The sequence below is a fragment of the Mauremys reevesii genome, linkage group 4, assembly GCF_016161935.1.
Source record: "Mauremys reevesii isolate NIE-2019 linkage group 4, ASM1616193v1, whole genome shotgun sequence".
Classification (NCBI taxonomy): Eukaryota; Metazoa; Chordata; order Testudines; family Geoemydidae; genus Mauremys; species Mauremys reevesii.
The window spans coordinates 97,666,985-97,692,645 of record NC_052626.1 but is presented as its reverse complement, the minus strand read 5'-3'; the positions used below and the strand labels follow the sequence as shown (position 1 = coordinate 97,692,645).

At 39.4% G+C, this 25,661-nt stretch overlaps 1 protein-coding gene and 1 long non-coding RNA gene across 14 annotated transcripts in view; one reads left to right on the top strand and one right to left on the bottom strand.

Annotated features, from left to right (window-relative positions):
• Positions 1-1,473: 1,473 nt before the first annotated feature.
• On the bottom strand, positions 1,474-19,800 carry RNF141 (ring finger protein 141). 12 transcript variants are annotated; one of them, XM_039538998.1, is made up of 6 exons: positions 19,664-19,800; positions 16,328-16,530; positions 15,324-15,432; positions 12,396-12,577; positions 6,084-6,191; positions 1,474-4,455 (listed from the first exon to the last, which is right to left on the bottom strand). In XM_039538998.1, the coding sequence occupies exons 2-6, from the start codon at positions 16,468-16,470 to the stop codon at positions 4,305-4,307; spliced, it is 693 nt and encodes a 230-aa protein (XP_039394932.1). In that variant the 5' UTR covers positions 16,471-16,530; positions 19,664-19,800; the 3' UTR covers positions 1,474-4,304. The 12 variants fall into 12 exon arrangements, with proteins under 12 accessions (XP_039394932.1, XP_039394934.1, XP_039394936.1 ...); XM_039539000.1 differs by having other exon boundaries at positions 16,328-16,533; positions 19,664-19,793; XM_039539002.1 differs by lacking the exon at positions 19,664-19,800 and adding an exon at positions 19,449-19,587.
• A 39-nt stretch (positions 19,801-19,839) lies between these two features.
• Positions 19,840-25,661, top strand: part of LOC120405400 — a 42,923-nt gene continuing 37,101 nt past the window's right edge. Inside the window, exons 1-2 of one of the 2 annotated variants that reach the window (XR_005598543.1) lie at positions 19,840-19,979; positions 22,939-23,025. This is a non-coding gene — a long non-coding RNA (uncharacterized LOC120405400). Of the gene's footprint in view, positions 19,980-22,938; positions 23,307-25,661 lie in introns of those variants that run through there. The other variant, XR_005598542.1, reaches the window with a different exon arrangement.

Below are 25,661 nucleotides of genomic sequence, written 5' to 3'. Positions count from 1 at the left end.
TGAGACTTGCTGCCAGGGGATTTTTTAAATGTATGTAGAGGTCTCTGCAGTTATATTATAGGGTACATTAACTAAGACTAGATCCTTGATGGATGGAAGTAGACTCAGCTCCAAGGGACCTCAGTGGAGCTATGCTGATTTACAGCAGTTGAGGAAGTAGCCCATAGTATTTGAATTGATGAAAGATGATACAGTACTGGTAAGAATAATCTCTGGTACAGGTAGCAATAGGAAAGAGTACAAAGCATATCTTATCATGCTAAATTTTAAGACTTCAGAAGTTAAATTCCAATAGCTGGAAGGAAAGTTGAATTGCAATTCCAAAATTCTCTCTACCAATTTATAAAGAAAGGTGTGAAAATGATCCTCTTCCCATGGACCATCCACTTGCAAACTAGCACTTCAAGCTAAAAGCTTGTGATTAATTTTCTTTGAGAAGTTAGAAACTTGAAAAACCCAAATTGTTAAAATGAAAAGCCACTACTGCAGTGAGGATTATATGCTGAAATATGAAAAGGGTCCAAATATATCAACTTGCCCTCATTGCCCAGACTGTGTATATAAGAGTTTAATATAATTAATGTAGATTAGTGTACAAGGGAATATTAACATGATGGCTCCTGATTGTTATGTCTGCTTAACACACTTCAACTTAAGCATATCTGTCCCTGGCCCCAAGGAGCTGTTCCAGCAGCGAGGGGCCACAGCTATGTCTCCATTTCCCTAAGAATGGCCCCTGCCAGAGGGAAGCATAGCATTTCCATTGCCAATTCTACACCACTCAAGGATTTTATTGATTGTGTTGTGTCTCAAATAGGTAGATGCATTATATATGAACACCTCTATAACAGAAAGCAGCCAGTAGTCATTTGGCTGGCACCTTCAGAGGAACATTCATTTTCAAATTTAGCAAGTTATTACATGTAGTTTTACATATTACACTTGCCTCTTAGCATCCTTTCCCTTTTGTGGCAGTGCACTCATTTTCCTCTTCACATTGCTCTCTCTTCCCTCCACCCTGCCTCCCTCTCTACCCCTCCCTCCCCCCAACTTGCTGGGCAAAAGGCCCACATCAACACAAACTAAGTGACTAGAGGGAAACAGTGACACTAACGATACATGCAAATCCTGTTTAAAAACACACCAGACCTAACAGGACAAGGAGGAAAAAATATTCTAATCTTTCCAGTATAGTAGTTTCAGGTGTTACTTTTGTAATATGAGTGGCTAAGCTTTCTGAAAAGCGTGATTTTAAATTGACTATATCCCTTTAACAAGGAGCTTTTCAAAACACTTTGGTGCAAGAAACTCCAACTGCAATGTTTCTTTTATGGATTGGGGGTGGGAGATAAGCAACAGCTTCCCCAGATATGGGGGTAACTTGCTTATTCTCATTACACTTTTAAAGTTTAAACCACATCCTGCTCATGAATAGCATATGTTCTTGTTAAGCATACCATCTGTATGATGGAATTTAACTGAAATTAAAGCTTTATTTTTCCAGTATATCATATTAGAGAAACTAGGAAATCCCTTAAATTTGGAATTCCTTTAACATTTTCTTTCAGAGTTTATTTATTGCACAATTCATACACAAGTTACAATACATTGGAATGCCTTTAGCTATCAATACAATCAGTAGTGTATAAGTTGTATCCCCATATCAAACCTTTAAGAAATCTTCACTTTAATGCTAGAATACAGAGCATAAACCAGCAATATCATATGGCCTCCACCAACAGCTATTTACACTAATTCACATTCAAACATCAGCCTTTTGAAACCCACTACCATGTTCAAGTTAACTTGAGCTTTTTCCTTTTCTAGTATTCATCTAAATGTAGTATTTCAGACTATGAAATATTGCCACTACTGAACTATATTTTCCAGTGCTAACATACTTTCCTTTTATAATATACAGTACATACAAGGCACACATTACAGTAACTACATCACAGTGTGCATTAGAGAAGCTTAATTTAAAAAGCTGTACAGAATATAAAGTTTACATTTTCACTTTTTAAACAAATTTACAGTTTTTGCTTTAGTTAGTGCTGCGTGTCACTATGTTGTGGTTAACCCTATCTGCATTCACTACAAAGTCACATTTTAAGGAGTACATATATGATCTCACCAGAGAATCAGCATACCAAAAAAAAAATCTCACTCAAGGAATTCATTTCTTTTAATGTTTGAAAATATAAAATCAATTGGAGGATTTAGTGATTTCAGATGCTTGCTTGTGGTTCAATATAAAAATAGCTTAAAAAATTAAAGGTTATTTTAACCTCCTGAATGCACACTAATGCTGGGTAGAAAGGAATAAGAATAAAATGGGTTTTGTTTAGAAATGTTACTATTTTAGTGGGGAAAAAAACAAAACAATTATGCATTTTCAGCATAGGTTTTCAGAGTATTTAGTGCAGCCAACTACTCCACAATATTTAGTGCAAACAAGTAATCCACAGTTTTTCTTAAGTATCCTGAAGTACTCACTGACATGATAGGATTAAGAGGAGGAACCAGTTAATTGTTTTAGATCTGTAAACTCAGACATATTTTTAAAGATGCCTAAATACAGATTTACACAATAAGCCATAATGGTTGTGAGGGTGAGTTGCACAGGATGTCAGTCTTACTTGGCTCACTCTAAGCTTTGAGTCTGACTCCTCTGCCATAAGCCAAACTCAAATGTGTGTCGTATTCTGTACAAGTTCCCAAGTACAAAAATTTGACAGGTACATAGGTAAGACTCCCAGGGTTTGGTCCCTGGGTATTGTTACTAGTCACTCTTCTGTACAAAATTTCACAAAAAACTGTATATCTGTAAGTGCAGAACCTCTCCATGACAGAGTTTTAGCCTGAAACAACACTATGTTTTAACAGGTATGGCAAATGAAACTGCAATTTATACAAGAATTTGTTGCCATTTGTATTCAATACAACTGCATGTAAGTGTTAAGTCAAAACAGTTCAATTTGTTAATTGCAAAAAAGAACAACAATTATATTAGCTCAATATGTCATTTATGTATGAGAGAATTCAAAGTCTGTTCCCTGTGCACTGGCAAACTTTTTTTTTTTGTAAAATATAAATTTAAATATTTCACTGCAAAAACACTACAGAAGTATCTTGTTGAACGCTCATTACTTCCTTTTCACCAGATTTTCAGAGCTGTACATTCTATGGGAAGCAAAATGAAGTTATTGTTATCAAAGCAGAAGTTTCTGTGCTACAGAAAGGCATATTGCACTTGTAGAAATAAAGTACAGCACCAGTTTAGCTTATCACTTTTTTTTTTTTTTAAAGTATGCATAATGTTGTGACTTTGAAAACTCAGGAAAAATGGAGAAAGCCAAAAGCATCAGGACTAAACAAAACCATGACAGCTACTGTACAGTGCCTTTCAGCAAAATGAGTTTTTTTCGGATATGCTTAATGCATAAGACAATTTTTGGCTGTCGCTCATCAAAACGCTATGGAAATATATTGTTTTAACCTTAGGGCCTGTGTGTGAAGTTATTTAGCATAGTTTTGTTAGCTATGAAACTTTAGAAATCAGATAAAACAGCCTTCTAAAAGGTTTACTCTGCTAGGAGAAAGGAAAAGCACATGTTGACATGGCTGGTTTCTGTAATCTCTGAGAATAGATTTAAAAAACAGTTTTCTTTGCTAAAAATGACTACTGGTTTAACTCAAAACATATAAATACTAAACAGAAATAAATGACCATGGGTGAGGGAAGGGGCAAAAGATGCTTCTCATATTTCAGCAATAAAACTTCACAGTTTAGTTATAATTGTGTAATCCTAACTCATGTTAACATTCTTTATTCCTGTGAGTCATCCCACTGAAGTCAGTGGGACTAGCTGTGTGACAATGGATTACTTAGGAGGAAAAAGGCTGCAGGGCAGGCCCTTTAATAAGACACTGCATCTTCTATAATAAAATTCCATTTGTGGTGTTCAAAAAGCTGGTGCACAATGCTATTATGTTATAATTAATACTAATAAAATTATTCCAGTGGCTCTTAATCTTGTCAGAAAAGACATTGTTAAAATAAACTTTACAAGCATTAGTGATTTAACAGCTTAGAGCATTTAATGAAGCTACATATTAAAAGTTAAGAATGAACCCAGACATATTAGCTCATATACCCTGTTTTAAAAGAATAGCGTGGTTGCTGTAAGCTAAATCTAAAGAAACATCTAAATGAAATGAAGTATGGTTGAATGGGAATGAGAAGAAAAAGCAGATGTTCATGACAATGAACTTTCAAGTACTTCTATCAGTAGTCATCAACATCATGGTCTGTGAGGCTGGCCTGCCTCATCTACCATGTTGAGTATATAGCTAGCAATGTCATCTTCTGTAGGTGCATCTGACACCACCCAAGAATCATTTGCCCCAGTCACTTGTAGACGGCAGATAGGACAGTTCCTGTGGCGATCACTCCTGTTTAGGAAATCAGATAAATAGTTGGTTAAAAACAAAACAAAAAAAAAAACATGCACACTTCTGAGATGCAAGTATTGTACAGCATCTGTTTTTACTGTCAGCCTTTGCATGCTCTGCATATTAAGAGAGACTGCAAAATACAACTGGAGTAGGTGACTGCAAGCATAACTGAAAACCCAATCACTTGAATAGTGCCTTTGTGTTGTCTTTGCAATCAACATTAGTCAACAATTCTGAGTGCAGCAATATTCTTAAAAGTGATGAAAATGGTATAAAGATTGTCTTAGTGGCTCAATCATATTTTCTCAGGTTAAATAAAAAGTTTTTTCCAACTCTAACCATATAAGCCTAACTTGGGATCCAGATGTCAAACTCTGTTTTGACTCATACAGCAAACAATAATAAAGACTATGCAACTGGAATCTAGTTAACAATTCTGTCAATCAACCATCATCATGGAAACCAACTCATTCATGCAGCAGAGATTGTGCCTGTTAGCACTGCAGAACCCACTAAGTCCTACTTGTCCAAGGTAGGAAGATAAATTTGATTATACACAGGGATCTAATTTCTTTGATTAAAGCTGTGTGAGTATTGCATTAAAGACTTTCTCCTCAGCAAGAGTTTTAAACAACCAGAGAATCAAATGTAGCCATGAGTAAATGGCCAACTCATTTAAATTAATATGGATTGGGCCTGCTGCCCAAGTAAACTAGAGCTGAATTTGGCTCTCTGATTTTTCCCCATGATTCTAAAGACTGGCATGTTAATCAATAGCACGACCTCAGCTCTAACTTTAGAGCAAAAGGAGAGGCTAAAAGGCAATCTGTTGGTGGTATTGTGTTTAACTTGATACTATATTGTAAAATAAAAGTTATGCATATATTTCAAAATACTATTTAGTATTAATTAAAAACAAACTTTTTCCCACAAAAATTATTGTACTGGACTTTTATCAAATTTAAAGGAAAATTTAGAGTATTTGGTGAAAAGGCTTCTCAATTTAATGCCTAAAAATATTCCCTTTGCAATATGTTTATTCACAAAAATAATAATTGGGCATTCCATTTTGCCTTATGCTTGTAACATTTAAAGAAGACTAGACTCGTTTTTAAAGAGAAAAAATTTGTGGAACTTCTGACCCGAACAGATCAAGAGGCCAGATTCAATGTGTTTCCCCTTTTCCTCCTCTTGAAAACTTCATGCATGTCTACAATGTTTTAAGGAATTAAGAATAATATGGGCAACAAACTACAAAAAAGGTTTAAGATACTTCTCAATCTTCTTAATTGATTCAAAGTTAATCAGTTTCCTTGTAATTGTTAGTTAACTTGCTTTACATCTAATTATGCTTTATCAGCTACTTTCACTATTACAAGTGAATTCTACTAGTTGTCATTAAGAATTAGAGCTTTTTCTGGATCAAGTTGTTAATCAAATGCTTGCAAATTCTGAAGTGACCCTTCATCGCTCTGCTGCAATCCTGGTATTTGCTCAAGGGTCCTATCCATCATATGTACATTACTCAAAAGATATCTTTAAATATCAGAGCATATTGGTACACGAGAGTCCTTCATACCAAAACCAAACATGTTAGAAATGAGCTTCCTTGTTAAGCACTTTACCATTTATCAATGCATTTCTGACAAAAGCTGTGAGCACATGGTAGGATCAAATCAGCACGTCCATCCATGCAGATGCAACATTCCTCCTCCTCAGTCAGCTGTTTAACCCTGTAATAGACAAAACAGTATTATTCAGTCAAAACAAATTCAACGCTATTCTTCTATCTCAAAATATTCCCTTTGTGCACATGCAGACTAGTTATTTTTTGTAGATATAAACATTCAGATTAGTGATAAATAAGCAGAAGAGAGCTTAAGAACATATCATCCATTATGCAACCTGTTTGTGGCAACAACTGTGGCCCAAAGTCATCAACAAAAAACTGCAAAAGGAACTGGGGCTTCACTGGGATTATGCAACCTATTTTTGTATCACACGATTCCTCTTTTGGTCTCACAAAGGGTTATATACTCATCACTTTTCATACTGACCAGTGAGGTCTGCAAAGTTCTTATTCTGAACGATTGCATATTGCATCCTTTGACCAAGCAACTGACATTAAATTTTACAATAAGGGCAGGGACAGACTCTGCCTTCAATGGCCAAAATGCTACCCTAAAGCAGATATAGCTTTTAATAAATTAAACTTTGACTTTAGGCCAAATTTTTGTTTACTGGCTGGAACAGTCAACACCTGTTTTTTAAAAAAAAATCAGCATCACTGACAGAATGCGTTTTCCATAATATTGCAGTTGATGCTGATGTCAGAGACCAGCTGTTTAAAGTTCTCCTAGGGGGCAGGTTGAAGTCTCTCCAAAATACTGCACTGGAGTGCTGAACAGTGAGGGTAGCATTGCAGAAAGGGTTTCATTTAGTGGCATATTTCTAGAATGACTGCCCTGGTTTGTGACTGTTTAACAAAGGTGAGACACTAATTTGGGTGGTCATTTGATTAGATGTTTTGTGAACTATTCTAATACAGAATGGATGCCAGCTAATGTAATGGCTAGTAGTTCAAGTGTTTTTGTTCTGGTCCTCAGTGCTTCTTTCAGGGCCAAGTTTATGCCTGGTATTTCCTTTCCAAATTACTGATTCTCTTATTTTTGTAGTTTATTTCAGGCTGTTGTCAATAGAGAAGACATTCTTTACAAATATAGGTAGTGGTTAGGATATAGCAAGGCCTGCTGCCAAATATATTGATAACCAAAGAAAGCATTTGAATTCATTAAAAAAAAAAGAAAAGAAAAAGTAGAGGTGGCTATTGACCGTAGGTCTTCTAAACAACCTCCTCTCCGTTAAAAAAAAAACCAGTGATGGGCCTAGGATGGCCTTTTTAGTTTGCTACGCAAGGAACATTGAAAAATTTTCCCATCCCCATCAAGATGAGGCAAAAAAGGTTGAAAAACATATGTACTGCTACATAAATTATGGGACTCAATTCTCTGTTAATAGCTGTACTTTTCTATGACCCTATTTCAAAGTATGAGAGATTTACTGGTACACGCATACTAGTGTACCTGCTTGATGCACCATTTTCAGCAAGTTTCAAGGGGCTGGTATTTAGTCATAGGACCAAGCCCTTGAAAATACATGCAGCCAATTTATAAGTAACTCAGAGAGTATTGGATATACATGACATTCTGGAAGGATTACAAGTTTGGATAGGCCACAAATGGAAAGCCTTAAGTTTTAAGACATAAGCATTTGCTTGTTTTTCACTAGTACTAGATAAAGTTAGTAGAAACAATAAAGATACTTTAATATATTCTGTATGGAAAAGTAGATGCAACACAAGAGTGGGACACTGTTTAACTGGAAGGGGTTAAGATGAAAGGAAAAATTAAGTAGATAATATTCACTATTTTTGCTCAGTGATCGCTAGCTCTTGCAGAGCTAACAAAAATCTGAAAGGAAGCAGAGTTTAGCCAACTGAGTAGTTCACACAAAAAACAAACAGATTAAGTGGGTAGAAGAACACTTGAAGGGGCTTCACTGTTTGTTTTTCAGTGTCTTTAGATATAGAGGGACATGAAAAATTAGAAGATGCTAGCTAAGTTGACTCAAGCTCATTACAAATAGCATTTCAAAATCTTTACTTCCATTTGGCAGGTATGTTGCCACAAGTGATCTGATTTACATCCATCAGCTCATTTAAATGGAGAGGATGTTGCTCTTGACCTCTCCCCAAACAAACAAACCAAAAAAAACCCATACCCACACTTCAAAAAAAAGAGCTTCTTTTATTCTCCATATATCCCATCCTTATTGCCTCACCTCATAACTGTAGACTAGGACAGTGTATCAAGCTTCCCAAAAAAAAGCCTCTTACAGCAGTTATGCAAATGGAAACACAGTGTCCATCGTCTGAGTGTGTGACTAAAAGGCAGGAATATCCCAAATATGCCTACAATATATTTGTTAATGTTAGTGCGTCAATAAATCAGTAATAAATCAGTCAATAAATCAGCCAAAAACGCAAGACAATGTTCCTATGCAAGACAAACAGGAAATTAAATCAGAAAAGAGTGTGTCTTGCAAAACTGTCCCATCCCAGTTTAGTTTATCATTCTCTGTAAGATGAGCTTGCAGTCTCTCTCCTCACATTGGGTAAGTAGTATTAGCAGGAATTTCACATGCTGTTCTCCCCTCACCACTGCTAATTTTTATCCTTTTTGTGTTCCAGCTTATAGAACAGTGGTTCTCAACTTATTTATCATCGTGGGTCAGAATGTGTTATGAGGGCTGCATCCAATACTACCCCATGGCACTTGGGGTTTCACATGGGCTGCAACTGTGCGCTGATTGGGCCATAGGTTGAGAACCACTATTATAGAACAACATAACTGGTGAGATTTCCTTGCGTTCCTGACTGAAGTGGGAGCACAAATCCCACTGAATTTTCATAAGATTTGTGATAAGTTACTAAGGTGCTCTTGACATTTTGGCTCAATATTTCTTCAGTATTGCTGTGAGAATGCATTTAAGAAAACTCAATGAAGACCATCGAAGTGACAGCTTATTCCCAAAGCTTTCACTATCGTCAGAGATGGAACAAGTTGGCAAGACAAATATTTATTATATGGGAGTCATATTTTAATTTTTCCACTTTGAAAGATTCTACCACTGCAAAAGTATTCCTTACATTTAAGATGGGAAATGCTGTCAGACTAGATAATATCCCTCAAAACTGAAGAAAGAGTGCCTGCTGTAAACATAACTTAAACAGGGGACATATTTGGGGTCAGGAAGGAATTTTCCCCAATGTCAGATTGGCAAAGACCCGGGGGGGTGGTTTTCGCCTTCCTCTGCAGTATGGGGCACAGGTCACTTGTGGGTTTAAACTAGTGTAATGGTGGAGTCTCTGTAACTTGAAGTCTTTAAATCATGATTTGAGAATTTCAGTAACTCAGTCAGAGGTTAGGGATCTATTACAGGAGTTGTTGGATGAGGTTCTGTGCCTGCAATGTGCAGGAAGTCAGATTAGAACAGTGGTCACCAACCCGTCAATCACAATCGACTGGTTGATACTGGAGCCTCTCCCAATTGATCATGATCTCCCAGCTGCTAAAACTCCGGCAGCACAACGGGGCTCAGACAGGCTGCCTGCCTGCCGTGACCACACACTGCTCCCGGAAGCGGTTGGCTGCTGGTAAATCTCTGCAGCCTCTGGGGGGAACGGGAGGGAGGCACTGGCCAATGAGAGCTGTGGGGGTGGTGCTTGTGGGTGCAGGCAGCACAAACAGACCCGCTTCCACCACCCCCTCTCCCATCAGTGGTAAGTGTCTCCTGGCCAGAGCCTATACCTCACACCCCTTCCTGCACCCCAACCCCTTACACCAGCCTGGAGCCCCCTCCTACACCCAAACTCCCTCCCAGAGCCCATGCCCCTCACCCCCTCCCACACCTCAACACACTGCCCCAGCCTGGAGCCCCATCCTGTACCCAAACTCCCTCCCAGAGCTTGCACCCCTACCCTCTGCCCCAGGCTCAACCAATGCACACCCCACAGTTGAGAATGTTACACTGATTTGTGACAATCCATGAAGGATTTTGAATCTATAAACCACAAATGACACTAATAAAAAGTAAAACTCATGAAATGTCCAGTGGATTCTATGAGATTGGGTGCAGTGTGACCATATGACCCCTGCATCCAAAGTCCCTCCTAGAGCTTGCACCCCTCACTCCTGCACCCCAACCCCCACCCCAGGCTCAGCCCTGAGCCCCCTCCCATACTTCGAACCTCCCAGCCCCAGCCCAGAGCCTGCACCCCAACCCAGTGAAAGTTAGTGAGGGTGGGGGACAGCGAGCGACACAGGGAGGGGGGAATGGAGTGAGTGGGGCGGGGCCTTGGGGAAGGGGCAGGGTAGATCAAATTTAAAACGTGATCTTGTGCATAAAAAGGTTAGCGACCACTGGATTAGATGATCATGATGGTCCCATCTGACCTTAAAGTCTAAGTCTGACAAGTATTTTATTTTCATACATCTTAAAACAGAGAAACAGATACTGCCCACAGTTATAGCAATGCAACTCCCATGTTGCATGGCTTGGTGTTTGGATATTGCACACTTATCTGAGCTTCGGTGTTGCTAAATGCTATTTTTTTTTAAAACATGCTGTCATGTATAATGAACCTCAGTCATGATTTTATATTACAGATCAACTGAAAAGTTATTTTTCCTACTGGTGCTTTTTACAGCCACATCAAAAACCACTGGAAGTTTCACCCTACAAAACAAACTGTTTAAGACATTGAAGTGAACAGGAAAACAACAGTACAAGACTTCAGAAGCTTCATATCTGGTAGTCAGAACAACTAACTATCACAGAATCCCGAAGAGCAAGCCACACGTTTAAATTTAATATAAACTTTCTTAAAGAATACAAACTACACTAAAGGAACCACATAACACTAACAGCTCAAAGAGACAGGATCAAAATATCCCCCTGCTTAGGAGTCAACAAGAGGATAAGGTGGCCTTTTCTAGGCATTGATATAACTGTACTAGTGCAAGCCCTAATGTAGAGAAGCAAAGCCACTATTTGCCCCACAGGAGTTTAATTCTTCCTGAAATCAGGTTCAACTTCACTAACACAAATAGAGGTGCTTCCCCATCTACATTAGGAGTTTCATCAGTGTATCCACACCAGTGTCTGCTTTGGAAATGTTTCCTGTTCACAGCCAAAATTCCAGCATCTCTGTTAAGTGGTTTCTAGGCAATAGGTGTTCTCCCTTCTTAAAAAAGGCAGAACAATTACTTGTTTTGAAAGTGCAACAACTTTTTTTTTTTTCATATTAGAACAAGTTATGTGCACAGGTTCTCTTAAGTTGCTAAACCAACTCTTGTTTGTCAGCTTAAAAACACTGTACTATCTTTATTCTGAATAATCTCCCTTTCTCTTACTCCCTCAAACAACTGGAGCTAGCAGTCTTTAAAGATAGTTAAAACTGATTTAGTAACTTGCTTAGGATTTGCAAAGTTCCTGATTGCCAGCTTTGCTATAGTTATTTCCTCACCCATTACTCCGAAATAGCATTGTTTTACAGTGAATGATTCCATTTAGTTATCATTGTTTAAAACATCTCCCTACTTTACTTCAACTTTCACATTTAACTTTCAAGGTAATACAAAATCTTTACATTTAAACAGTTATCAATAGCAACTTTTCAACATGGAGACGGTGCAAAGATTCTTTATTCACTACATTCACGTCAACCATTTTATAAATTTTAAACTAATTGTAAACTAAAAGGTACTGCATGTGCTGATCTCAGTCTGTTGCTTTTCCTCCTAGCTAACAAAGCAGGATGTCAACACCTATGAACCAGTACATATTTTTTTCCAGTCTTACAAGTTAAATTATGGTTATCATTGATGACTTTCAAATGCCAACAGATGGGAATTTCCAAATGCCAAAATGTGAGGAAAAGAATGTTTAAGTGGAACAATAACATTAAGTCTGTGTAAGCAAACGTAACTGAAAACAGTTTTGTAGCCACAGCTGATTTCATTTCCTTCTGTTTCCTCACTCAGAAGAGACAACATACACTAGGTTTATATTACACTATAATAACTAAAAAGACTATTCCAAACCTATTGTGTACAGGCACCAATGGTAATTCAGAGTCTACTACATGATTACAAGTATTTACACCACACCCTTTTTGGTAACATGCTCATTTTTTGGCAGACAAAATCTGTTCTACCTACATTTATTGTGTTGGATGGTAACAGTTCAGATTTAATATGATTTTGGAGGGTGTATAGTTATTACAAACAAACATATATACACACACACACACATATATATATACACACACACACATATATATATACACACACACACCCTGTAATATATTGAACTACCTTCCCATCCATAAGCTGGCCTGGCAAGATGACACAGATGACAGACTTGCAGCAGTCCCTTCAGAGGCACTGCTCTGTGCAAGAACTCCTGCTGCTTGACTTGTGATGTCTTTATAAAGCTGAATAAACTGATACAAGTTCATAATTCTTGAAGCTTCTACAATGCCACTTGTTTTGTTTATCTAAAGATACAAAAGTTTATAAATATATTTGTATTATGTAACATATATTAAATTTATTTGCCATCATTTCTGAACATAGGTAGATCGGTAAATATGATCAAATGCACTGGAAAATACAAGCTTAAGTATGATATTTGCATCACACTAGACTTACGGTATTCAACTATATTAACCGCTAATTAAGTAAAAGCATTTACGTCTAGAAACTTTAAGCATAAACAAAACCTTGGATAGAAATCTATTGTTTCATTTTTAGGGCTTTAATTTAGCCTAGCCAGTATCTAAATTATACAGTACCCTCTATCATGATTACAATGATGGCTGTCTTGATAGAAGTCATCATGAAAATCTTGTTCTTCAAAGCACTGACCCCGCCCAATTTTTTATATATAGGCTAAAAGTAAAAAATAAAGCTATATTAAAAATTGTTAGTCCCAGAGAATAGTCTTGAGCAATGCTGGATTTGAACTCTAACTGAAGGAATTCAAGAGCTTTATTAAGATTCTGGATGTCACTTGACAAGCTAAAGTAACGTGTAAAAAAATTAAGAAAAACAACTAAATGACAAAGTATTACAAAAAACACTATCAAGTGATCTATTTAAAAATGCAGTAAATGCTGTCTTTAAAGAGACTAAAATAATAGATTTTATGGCCAGAAGAGATCATAATCATCTAGTCTGACTTCCTGCTCTACACAAGCCACGGAATTTCACCCAACAATTCCCATTTCAAGGCAAATAGCTTCTGGATGAATTAGAACAGCGTTACTCAGACTGAGGCTCAGGAGCCACAAGTTGCTCTTTAATGCATCTCCTGAAGCTCTTTGCAGCACAGGATATTAAAACACTGTGTGATTTAAATATTAATCAAGTGAAGTTATTAACCAACCAAGATGCTATTACTATGTTATTAACCAATTGTAGTTGATAAAATAATACTTGGTCATTCATTTTGCTGTGAGAATTTTATTTTTTATACATATATAGAGAGAATAGTAAATGAAACAATGAATTCACACTACTGTGGCTCTTTTGGGTAATGCTGATCGCTAATTTGGCTCCTGAACTCCTGAGATCTGAGTATCACTGAACTAGAGCATCTCTTTTAGAAAGACATGAAATTTTGATTTCAAAGACTTTGAGTGATGGAAAGTAATTAAAAACCTTGTGCCTTACTTGAATTTGCCTAGCTTCAATTTCTAGTCATTTGAATTTGTTATGCTTGTTTGCTAGATTAAATGGCCTTCCAATACCAGAAATCTCTTCCCCAAGTAGATACTTACAAGCCATAATAAAAGTCACCTCTTAACGGTCTCTATGAGATACATGGATTATATTATTAAATCTCACTGTAAAGCAGATTTTTAAGAAGCCCCCCCCCCAACATCCTTCTTGAAGCAGTGACACCAGAAATGGACATAATATACCAGTAACAGTCTCACCAATGCCATATGCAATCGTAATATTACTCCTTAATCCTACTTGATATTCTGCTGCAGGAGATTAACCCTTTTAGACTCACACCACCAAGGTGATTTCACCTTTTAATCTTTTTCTGAGTCATCTCTATCCAGGATAAAGGATAGGGGACTGTAGGTGCTATTTTTTGCTCCTAGAAGTACAACTTTGCATTTGACTATATTAAAATTGCATATTTGATTGTGCCCAAGGGATTAAAGATCACTCTGAATAACTGACCTGTCATTTATTTACCACTCCACCAATTTTTCTGTCATATGCAAACTTTAAGAGTAATGATTTTATATTTCTTGCCATACCATTTAACAACATTAGGCCAAGAACAGATCTCTGTAGGAACGTCACTAGAAACCACCCTGATCCAGTGACTCCTCATTAGCATTGAGAACAGTTAGCCAGTTTTTATATCATTTAATAGTTGCCACATTGATTTTATATACTGTTACCTTTTGAATTTCAGTGTCAACTTCTGGTTTTGTGGGATGAATATCCACTGCAAAACTAACAATTCAATATTCCAAAGTAGCACTATTTGCTTTCTTAGGATGAAGCATCATTGAACAAGTGTGTTCATTATGAGTTTCAGTAGGGCAGAGAGCCAAGATGAAGTCTTATAGTAAAAAAAAAATTAAATTGAAGTCATACACATTTATTGCTGCATGTTAATGCAGCTATCAATTATGTACTTTTAACAGTGTCACGGAAACCTATCTTGCTCCTAAAATTAACTGAAGTGTCACAATAAAGTCCTGATTCTGCAAGATGGTTGAACTGCTGTGAAGCCCCAATAAAAATGATTTGCCTACATGGTTCATCTTGTAGGATCAGGCCTAAACTAATACCATTAAAGGTCAAAGTTTCAAATTAAAGAAAGTCTCTTCATTTTTAAGAGTGTAGGAATTTCATCTCCCAGTGAAGTTAATTCTGAATGTTCTTTATTAATATGCAACCTCTGTCAAGCTTGGACTATAAAACTAAACTAATTTAGTCTCCAATTTGTTTCACTTTCTGTTTCTTATATATTAGAAAGATGTTCCAATGACTGGATTGCAAATTGTTTAAAAGCAGTCATGGAAATGTTACTGTTGATATTGACTTTTTAGGAAGACCTAGATTTTAGGCCTAACTGTACTTAACAGTATAGGAATACCTCCAAATATTTTTGAAACATATTGTACTGAACAACAATTTGATTTTCACTGAAAAGCCATTTTTCTCAGTTACCTGCAGATTAAAAACCTGAGTTAAAAGTTCTGATAATCTTACCTTAGTACAGACTATCCGAACCACCACCTTCCAAAGAGCAGAGGAATCAGAACCTGGCTGCACTTCAAACAACAGATGTTTGTCCTGGCCAGAAGCCAACTTTGCGGTGCTGAAACACAGATGCATTAATCCGACATTATATATTAGGCAGGCAATGCTTGGTGAAGTCACCTTTGAAAGAAACAGACACTTGCATCATTTACCCATCCACATTTAAACCTGAACAGCATTTATATTAATTATCAGAGGGGTAGCCGTGTTAGTCTGGATCTGTAAAAGCAGCAAAGAGTCCTATGGCACCTTATAGACCAGGGGAAGGCAACCTATGGCACGGGTGCCAAAGGCGGCACACAAGCTGATTTTCAGTGGCACTCACACTGCCCGAGTCCTGGCCACTGGTCTGGGGGGGCTCTGCATTTTAATTTAATTTTAAATGAAGCTTCTTAAACATTTTAAAAACCTTATTTGCTTTACATACAACAATAGTTTAGTTATATATTATAGACTTATAGAAAGAGACCTTCTAAAAATGTTAAAATGTATTACTAGCATGCGAAACCTTAAATTAGAGTGAATAAATGAAGACTCGGCACCCCACTTCTGAAAGGTTGCTGACCCCTGTTATAGACTAACAGACGTATTGGAGCATGAGCTTTCGTGGGTGAATGCATGCATCCGACGAAGTGGGTATTCACCCACGAAAGCTCAATTTCAGACCTAATATTCAAATTTTAAATATTTTTCTTATACACAAACACTTTAAAAAGATAAAAAAGGGCCAACATGCTATAATAAAAACATACGCTGATATTTTTGTGAAATATTAATAGATTTGATTGAAATTATTTATATAGGATCAATCTCAACATGGACTTTGAGAATTTAAGGACACATATTTGAAAACCTGATAGTAGATTATGAATAAGTCTATCCAAGATACTATTCTGTACATAGTCTCTGTACAACACAACAATGGGAAAGGAATAAAGAACGTGCAGCCTTACACATCATTAAGTTCAGCTACTCTTCCCAGAAACTCTTCATAAGTCAGAAAGCCACTTTCTCGAACCAAAGATGCATGTTTTATTACTTTTTCTGGCAACTTGTTAATAGCAGTGTGTGTCTGGTTTGAAATCTGTTGACCCATGATGAAATTCTTCGGCTCAATGTCCAGGCAGAAAGGAGGTTTCAGTCATTTGTGGAGCTTCTGCTAAACACATTTAAAAAAGTTTATTAATATAAATTTAGGAGTCTCTGCTCCCTTTTCTCTCTTTCCTTTTAAGCATGGCAACTTATCTACTCACTAAGGAGTTTGGAAAATCACCCACTGATTACTAAAGACACAGCCTTGGATAAGGGACACATCCATAACATAACCCAGGAACAATGCAATAACACTTCTTGGATTGTTACATTTTAAAGTAGCAACTTGTGAAAAGGCATTCTTTTGTTCATAAATTTATTCCCATTATATACAGAATGTACTGTTTGAAAAACTCCACATTGCAATGTTTTCAAACACAGGAATGCAAGAAGAGGGAGAAAATTATGAAGTGAGGCTAATATGTGTCAGTTTAAGAAAGAGCTTCTGACTTGCAGAGAAAAATCCTAAGAACTAATTGTATATTTAGCTGTATAATTAAACTGATATGTTCAGAACAAAAATGTGTTTCCCTACGCTTGTCTCAGCAAAGAAGTTGGATGTAACTAAACTGGTTTCTAAGTGTCTTAGTTTTATCAGTGCATTCCCCTCGGATGGACACTCTTAAATTGATTTCAAAACATCCACTGTAGGGGGTTGCACTGACACAACTAAGTCAATTTAAAAACCATTTAATTAAATTGGTGCAATTTCTGTATGCATACAAGGCTTCTGAATATTAAACACAAGCCAAAGAAGATAGAAGCCAGAGATAATGTTACAGAACAGTAAAACATTAAGATTCATGATTATATTAAGGATTAAAAATTAGGCACAGCCACGTGATCCTCAGATCTCTCTCTGGCTACCGATTTGTTTGATTCAAGTAAAAGTTTCCCTCATTTAAACAACCTTGTATAGACTTGTTCCAGTGTCTCCTCCCATTTCCTCAATTCATCCAGCACAGGCTTCCTCTACATTCCTCCACACTTTCACCCCACTGGTGGTGCAGGGTCATTCTCTACAGATTCTGATCCCAATATGTAGAAGAATCTTCATACCCTCACCTTATCTAAACTTCATTTCAAGTTAGTCAAACATTTGCTTCTCCTTACTATTTTTATTTATTTAAGAGTAACATCTAAGAGGGAGACAAATTAAATTTGTAGGGACATAGGCTCAGATCCGACAGCCAACACCACTAGTACAGACCCCTGTGGAGCTCCATTTACTTTAATGGGGCTCTATTAGTCTGAGTTACCAGATTCAATTGAAGGATCTGGGTCTTACTTTGTATCTGCAGTTGCGCTCTGAGTTTGGTACTAGCCACATTATAAACAGATTTATAGTGTCACTGTACAAGACCTTGATCCAGCAAACATTTCTGCATAAACATTTGCAGGATCAAGGCTTATTGCTGTAAATAGCTGATTGCAACTACATAAAATTTTGGACAAGAAAAACAGACAAAATGTGTGTTACAGTTGTGAAAAGTACATTCTCCTCTAAAGGGTCTACTGTGAAATATCCAACTATATGTTATACATCAAGATAACAAAAATTTAAAACTTAATTGTAAAATTCAGGCCAAATTCTGTTCTCAGGTTCTCTGAACTCTCACTTAAATCACTGTCCAACACCACTCTTTCCTGGCTCTTGCCCTCAAATTTAGCTTTTAAAATAAAGGGAAGAGAAACTGAGATGCATCTATAACCACAATAAGTACCCCAAAATCTTTCACTAGCATAACCTCCATCCCTAACATACAACCTTCCTCTGCATCCTCTGTTTATTGTGTTTCCTTGTAAACTTGTGCCCCATTTAAACTATTAATTTCTTAGGGCCAATGCATCTTAATGGGGCTACAAAAATGACAAAAATATGCCAATCTATTAGTACCTAACACCACAACAAAACAGAGCTTGGAAATGAAAGAGCTGGCACAACTGTTTGCCTTAATATTTTCTCCATAAAGACCAACATAATCCACATTTGGTTATAAAAATTTCAGCTGAAGAAGTTAACAAATTGACTTAACAAACGATAAACTGCTTTCAAAGCTACAGAACTCTTGGATTATTGTATGATAATTTAAAGGCCACACTAAAACCATGAGTAACTTTCAATCTAGTCAATTTTACAGCCATGTTAAGCCATCCAGAAAATAAGGGTTTATAATGTAATAACTGAAAGACCAAAATTATGGGGAAAGAGAGTAGGTTACCTAATAGGTGTTTCCCTCTTCAGTTACTCTGAAATTATATAGCTGTGACAATCAGTAACACTATAATCAAGTGTGTAACTAAGCCTGCATCACTGATTCTCCATTCCTGTTGTAAACACCCTTAATTTAAGTATTTGTATTTGAACTCAGTACTCCAGAAATGAACTAGTAAGTTCTCTGCTTCAGTGCGCCACTATGCAACTTAGCCCTTAATATACTACATTGTCAACACACAAAAGACTTTAGTTTATAAACGAGCAGGCATATCTATTCCATTCTACAATTACTGAATGGAGAGTTAATAAGGAACTACTCCTGTGCTTCACCCTGGGCACAGCCAGACCTGCAGATGGTAAGTAGGCGCTACCACTGTTTCCGGTGAGGGTTTGTGGTGCAAAGCCACAGAGTACTGTTGTCACGCACGTTACTGTGCACATGTACCATCATTTTACTGGATTGCCATTGATGTTTGCCACGGTTCGAGTAGCGCTGCTGAGGCCTAGCCCGTAAACCTCGGGTACAACTCACTCCCCTCCCTTACACCTCCTGCCGTTACATAACTTGCACCACCCGGGACCCCTATGACGGCATCAAAGCCAGAGCGCCTGGGTACAAACAGCGCTGGCGCTCGCAGGGGGTGACGGGCCGGGCACTGGCCTGAACGCCCGGGCAAGGTGTACGCCGGCTGGCGGGTTTAAGCCAAGCTGAAGGAGGCCCGCGGAAGGCGGCTCCCCGGGGCTGCCGGGCCCCCACTGCTCACCCCCGCTGACCGCTCCCCCGACGCCACAACCAGCGGGCACGTGGCCGGCCCCGCCCAGCTCGGGCACAAGCTGCCCAGGACAAACGCCGCGTGCCCAAGGCTCCGAGGCGGCGCGTGCTGACGGGGGGGTGGGGGCGGCTCCGGTCTCCCCGCAGCCGTTCACCTGGGCCCGGCCCTGCCTTGCCCGCCGCGCCCGGCCCCAGCGGCAGCCTCACCCCACTCCCCCGGCATCCTGGCCCCGCCGGCCGGCCGGGCCCGCCTCGGGCTGGTAACGGGACTGGGACCGGGAGGCCTCCCCGCGCTCCCCCAAAACCCAACCGCCAGCGCGAGGAATGGGGGCCGCCGTCACGCGCGGCGCCTCGCTGACGTGCTCGGTTGTGTGCGCGCGCGCGCCTCAGCCGCCGCGGCTAGGAGACCAGGAACCCGCCCCGCCCCCTCACCTGGAGGCTGAGGCGCCGGACCGGGTGGCGGGAGGGGTCCAGCCAAGCGGTGCTCACAGCCCTGGAGCGTCGGCGGGGCTGCACAGCAGGGGTAGGGTGACCAGATGTCCTGATTTTATAGGGACAGTCCTGATATTTGGGGCTTTGTGTTATATAGGTGCCAGTTACCTCCCCCCCGTCCCGATTTTTCACCCTTTCTATCTGGTCACCCTAGACTGGGGAGTTGCTGGGAGGGAGAAGGTGACTGGAGGGTGGAAAGTTTCTGGTGGGCCGGGGAGCCCCCTCCTGGGGGACACTCAGGCGCCCTTTGGCTGGGGGGGCGCATCCAAGGGAGAGGCGGTGGATGGGGAGGCCTGGCAGGGATTCTCCATGTCTGGTTTCTGTGGCCCCACACATGGGGTGGCGGAGGTGTCCTGTTGTTGGGGGGCATTGGCTGGACAGAAGTGATGGACAAGTTGCGTGTGCTCCCTCCAGCGTGTGGCTCGCATTGAAGTACTGCCATGCTGCCTTGTCCCCTACCTCACTGTCCCTGGTGCACACCTGGCCTCCACCATGCTGCTGTTACAGTGGGACCCAGCCCCTTCAAGCCATGCTGGCACAGCTGCTCCACACGGAGTGCCATGGCTGGCAGCAGGGAAGGGATTAATAAAGTGACTGGTTGGTATGGCTCATGGGCTGTAATTTGTTCCTCCTTGGCCAAATAATTATGGGGGTCAGAATTTCATGAGTAACATACTATTTCCTTTTAGTACTAACCGTGTGAATTCCAGCCCAATGGCCATTTGAAAGAGTAAAATAGATGAGAAATTTCTTCCAAAACATACCTTTCAGTGTACCAGTTTCTGAGGCCCAGAACCTCTACTATGTTGTGGCTATTTAGTGCCACATCACTGATGAATTTTGATAAAGCTATTTTAACAGGCAGTGTGAGGCTAAACAGAGTGAAGGGAGATCCTCTGGTAGAACAGGCAGGCCTGCTGCTCTTAGATATCCCTGGTTCTGACAGGGATTGTGGCTGAAGCAAGAAGCATGACTGGGACTTCCTGTAGTGCTGTATTCATTCCTTGGAACCATTGTCAGCCTGTGTAGAGAATCAGTCCAGCCGTGGGGAAGATTAAAAGCCACATTGGCACTCACTGCCATAGCAGAAGGATCTGGGCTTGAATGTTGGACATATGTGGAAAATACCAAAAGACACTAGGGATTAATTTTTACTATGAGAGAAACAACAAATTTACATAGAAATTATAGAATATCCTAGATCTTCTACCATCATAGCCTGGAAAGCTTTCACATTTAGTGTTTTTTGTTTAAAAAAGAGAAAGAAGGAGTTGTTGCCGCACTACAATATGTTCCATTAAAAAGAAATTCCTGTATTCCAAATAAGATTTGGCTTGGGCTTGTGACATTTTACGTATTTCCTGCAGACAGTACATACACCTCCCTCCCTCTTTTATAAGGTCAGCAAACATCTGGAGCCTAAGTGTGGGAATCCAACTCATGTTACTTTTGAGTGAATAATACAAATTATTATTAGATGTTAGATGGAACCAATCATTCTTATAGGAAGCTCAAGCTGACTGCCATTTCTGAGACTTCCTGGAGGTGATTAACAAGGTGCACTATGCAGTGACTGAGCCTGACTATCTTCAACAGATAATAAAGTTTTGATCCTGTGATTGGGTTCAAAAGGCCGTGCACTGGGTTAAGACCTAATGAGAACTTCCTCAAGCAACCTATAGAGGATGTAAAATCATCTGTTCCTTTCAGCAGAAACTGTGGACCAGATCCTCATTCCCCTTCTAACTGCTTTCCACTGCTCAGGGAGCACTCCAATGGGAATAGGAAGGGAGCAAGTCATTTCTGTCTGAGAAGTTCAAGGACTGCAATTCTGCTTGGTCTTTATATGGGATGCAGAAGGGTAGTGAAAGTTTCTTTGTGCCTACCCTACCGCAGCACTTTTGCATATCAGCCAGGCAGAATCTTGTCCTGAGTCAGGAGTTTAGGATTTGGCCTGAGGATTCTATCCTGTAGTTGTTCTTAGAAATCCAGCAGTAGCAAAACTATTCAACAATGGTTAAAGGGCAAAGCACTGTGAGCATAATAAGGATTTCACTCTTTTTTCATAATTCTCATATCCAGTCCTACCAGAATAAATAGCTTTTAAAACTGCAGTGGATACCCATGTAGTATGAATATATACATAATTCATGCATTGTTATTGGAAGGATACATTTTGAAGTTTGTGATCTTATGTGGGTGGTGTAGCCTTATTCATACATCTCCTGCGTTGCTTTATGAATATTTATATTTGAGATATCACATTTCTAAGATATTGATAGATCATTTTATAAGATGAACATTTTATTAAAATTGCATGTAAAACATTGTGTATCTTGCATTTTTGGTAATTCTTGTCAGATAACAGAGACTTTTAAAGATACAGTAGAACCTCAAAGTTGCGAACACCTCGGTAATGGAGGTTGTTCGTAACTCTGAAATATTTGTAACTCTAAACAAAACATTATGGTTGCTCTTTCAAAATTTTACAACTGAACAATGCCTTTTTATTTTTTTAGTAGTTTACATTTAACACCATACTGTATTTTATTTGTTTTTTTCTGTCTCGCTGCCTGATTGTGTATTTCCAGTTCAAAGTGAGGTATGTGGTTGACTGGTCAGTTTGTAACTCTGAAGTTTTACTACATGCTTTTAACACTTACACTTTGATTTCACAACAGTTATATAACAGCTCATGATTGGGTGATGCACTTATGACATCACTGGTGGTAACACAGCCAGTAGATTTTTGTTAACTTTCAGACTGCAATCCTAGGACCTGATAATCCCACTGAAGTTATTAGTTCTGTTCTCCTGAGTAATTGTTATTCACATTAATAAAAGCTTTCAGGATCAGGCAAATGCCTCCAAAACCAGGTGGTCTTTTTCTTACTAGATGGGCAATTATAGCTAATATAGCATATATAATTACATAATATATTTGATATATAATATTATTTATAAACTGTTCCCTCCCTTCTCCCACATAGGCTGGATTGTGATATCTTCACTGCTGTTGAATATCACCTGACACTGAGTAATCTTGTTGAAGCAAATTGAGTAAGGTACCACTTAATGTAAGGCTGTCACATTCTGGTCCTTGGAGGGCTGTGCAATAATTATACAAATATTGCAAGTGCTGTAATGTTTTTGTTAAGCAAATCTTTTAAAGAAAAAATTGCAGCTCAGTAAATGTATTTAGTTTTGACTTCAGCTTGTGGTAATGACTTGGGGGTAACTGCTATTTGCGATATGAAGTTATATTGTTATAAGAATGCTTGGATTTTTCCTCACACTTGTTTCAGTAATAAAAGAAAGAGTAAGAATGTAAAAGAATAAAAAATGTTTTAAAAGTGGAGACAGCGATATATAGTTTATATATATATATATATATTTTTTTTTTCTGTGAAATCATTTGTTGAGGGGCTGGTTGCTGAGATTAGCTCACATCCTGATCTTAATGCTCATCTTCCTGTTTGCTTTGTAGTGGAAAAACCTATTTGAATTCATTTAAACAATGTCCAAGAACATTTGCACGTTCTACTATATTTTACATCACTATCATACTTGTCTGTTATGGCACTTGCTGATTAATGTTTCTATCACTGTTGTCATTGCAGAGCTAGTCTCTCACTGTATGGAGAGCAATGAGCCAGATGCTTCTGTTCTATATGGACTCTTTGTTTCACAGTGCTGGCATAATCTGTAAAACCATTTGTGGTCACTGGAGCTCCATTAAAATCAGACCTTTAGCTGTTCTAATAAACCCCAGGGGGAAACTGCCATGCACAGAGCAAAACTAGGATTAGGGGAATGCTAAGTGTTTTAAACCATCTTTGCACCCATCCCTTTTATTCATGCTGTGTGTGTTTTGGCTGCATCTGAGAAATCAGGTCTCACATTTCTTAGATGTATTTCATACGATGAACAAAGACGATCTTTTGTTATTTGAGTCCTGATCGTCACCCTAATATCCATGTCTGCAGAGGACTCTGCCCCCAACTCAGTGTACTGTGTGTTCTCCCTTACCTGGAGCCTGTGGGGGCTCTCCAGAATCTGTTCATGGAGGGGGCTGGACTGAGCTGAGGAGGATGGGTCTTCTCCCAGTCCCCACCTCCACCAGAAAGGTGACACAGCCTGTCCCACCCTATCAGTAGAGGTCGGTGCTTTTGCAGAGATGGAGAACGTAGGACATAGGTCACCTTTGGCTACAAAATGCTTTATTTTAATGTTGCTCTTTGTTGTTAATTATGTATTCCTAGCCTCTAGGCCTGATGGCTAAAATATACTACAGCAGGTACCAGGTACCCTGTAATAACACATTTGCAGAACTCAGCTTTTTGCCAAACTGCTGCAGCTCCGTGTTTGACATTTTGTTGTCTCTGCGTCTGCCTCTATTCCCCCAGTGCCAAGCTACAACTGCCGTTTTCTGTGCTGCTTTCACCACAATGGGGAGTGTATTACATAACTAGCACATTCGCCTGCCCTGCTCTCCATAAAAAGGGGAGCTACTAGGGTGACCAGATAGCAAGTGTGAAAAATCAGGACAGGGGGTGGCAGGTAATAGGAGCCTATATATGAAAAAGACCCCAAAATCAGGACTGTCCCTATAAAATTGGGACATCTGGTCACCCTAGGGGCTACAAAGCAGGACATGAGAGCTTCTGGCTGTCAGGACCACCCTGACCTGTCTTTAAGATATGTACCAAAAGGGGAAAATGTGGCAGCCAGGGATGAGTCTATGAGCATCACAGGCACCAGGTAGAATTCCATCCTGCCTGGGATGCAAAGTGCGTGGTGCTGTGTTCCAAATGGGGCTGCTGATAGAGGGTTGTGGCAGCTGGAGGAGCCAAGCCAATGAGCTGCAGTCTCTGGCTTGGGCTCCATCCTGCCCAGGATGTGAAGTGTACAGGTCTGGATTAAGTAAGGTTGCCACCTCAGGTAGAAGAAAAACAGGGCAGCCCATCAAACTTGACAGCTGGCAGGCAGTGTGTACTGAGCACTCAGATTTTCTGGGACAGCTACCCCAAAAAAGGGACCAATCCTGGGAAAATCTGAACCTGTGGCAACCCTAAGATTAAGGCAATCTAGGGCTCTAGGTACAGGATGACACAGAGCCTTCTGTGGCTTCCCCCCTTACAGCCCTGCCCCTGCATCATATCCTCACTCCCTATACAATGTGCTGGTGTTAAGGCCCTGCCTTCCCTTACAAAGAGGCAGGGAGAAAGGCATGAGGTCCCCCCCAGTACTTAATCCAGGAGCCAAGCTGTCTCTGCTTGGGTGAGTCAGGTTGGTTGCACTGTTTTGTTCCTGCCACATATATTGCCCTCTGCTGAGGTGGTGTTGGTGGACTTCTCAGATCAGTAGGGTTTGGCGTTAACACCTCCTGGAGATGAATGGGGCATGCCACCTCTCTCAGATCTATTGCTTCAAACTCTGCAGACTCAGGCCAATACTGCTCTATTAGTTACACTTGGGTCACACTGTCAATTTTCTTCACAACCATGAGGACTAGAAACATAATGTTCTTAAAATGAAAGTGAAGTCTGACATACTAACGTGACCCCATAAATTGAGTGTGTGATACTGGGATTTAGGAATGTATTCTGAAAAAATTAACAAATTAACCTAATTAGTACACTCAGACTTGAGTGTTCCCTGCTGCAAAATAAAGAGTACCTGCCACAGAATTTGGTTTTGTTTCATGGGGAAG

What these genes read in the sequence shown, in the direction of transcription:
- RNF141 (XM_039538998.1), bottom strand. Translation starts at nt 16,470, where the DNA reads ATGGGTCAACAGATTTCAAACCAGACACACACTGCTATTAACAAGTTG. An exon ending in GTAGCTGAACTTAATGATGT is followed by an intron (nt 15,433 to 16,327) that starts GTAAGGCTGCAC and finishes TCTGTGTTTCAG; the next exon opens with CACCGCAAAGTTGGCTTCTG. An exon ending in TTCGGATAGTCTGTACTAAG is followed by an intron (nt 12,578 to 15,323) that starts GTAAGATTATCA and finishes TTGTATCTTTAG; the next exon opens with ATAAACAAAACAAGTGGCAT.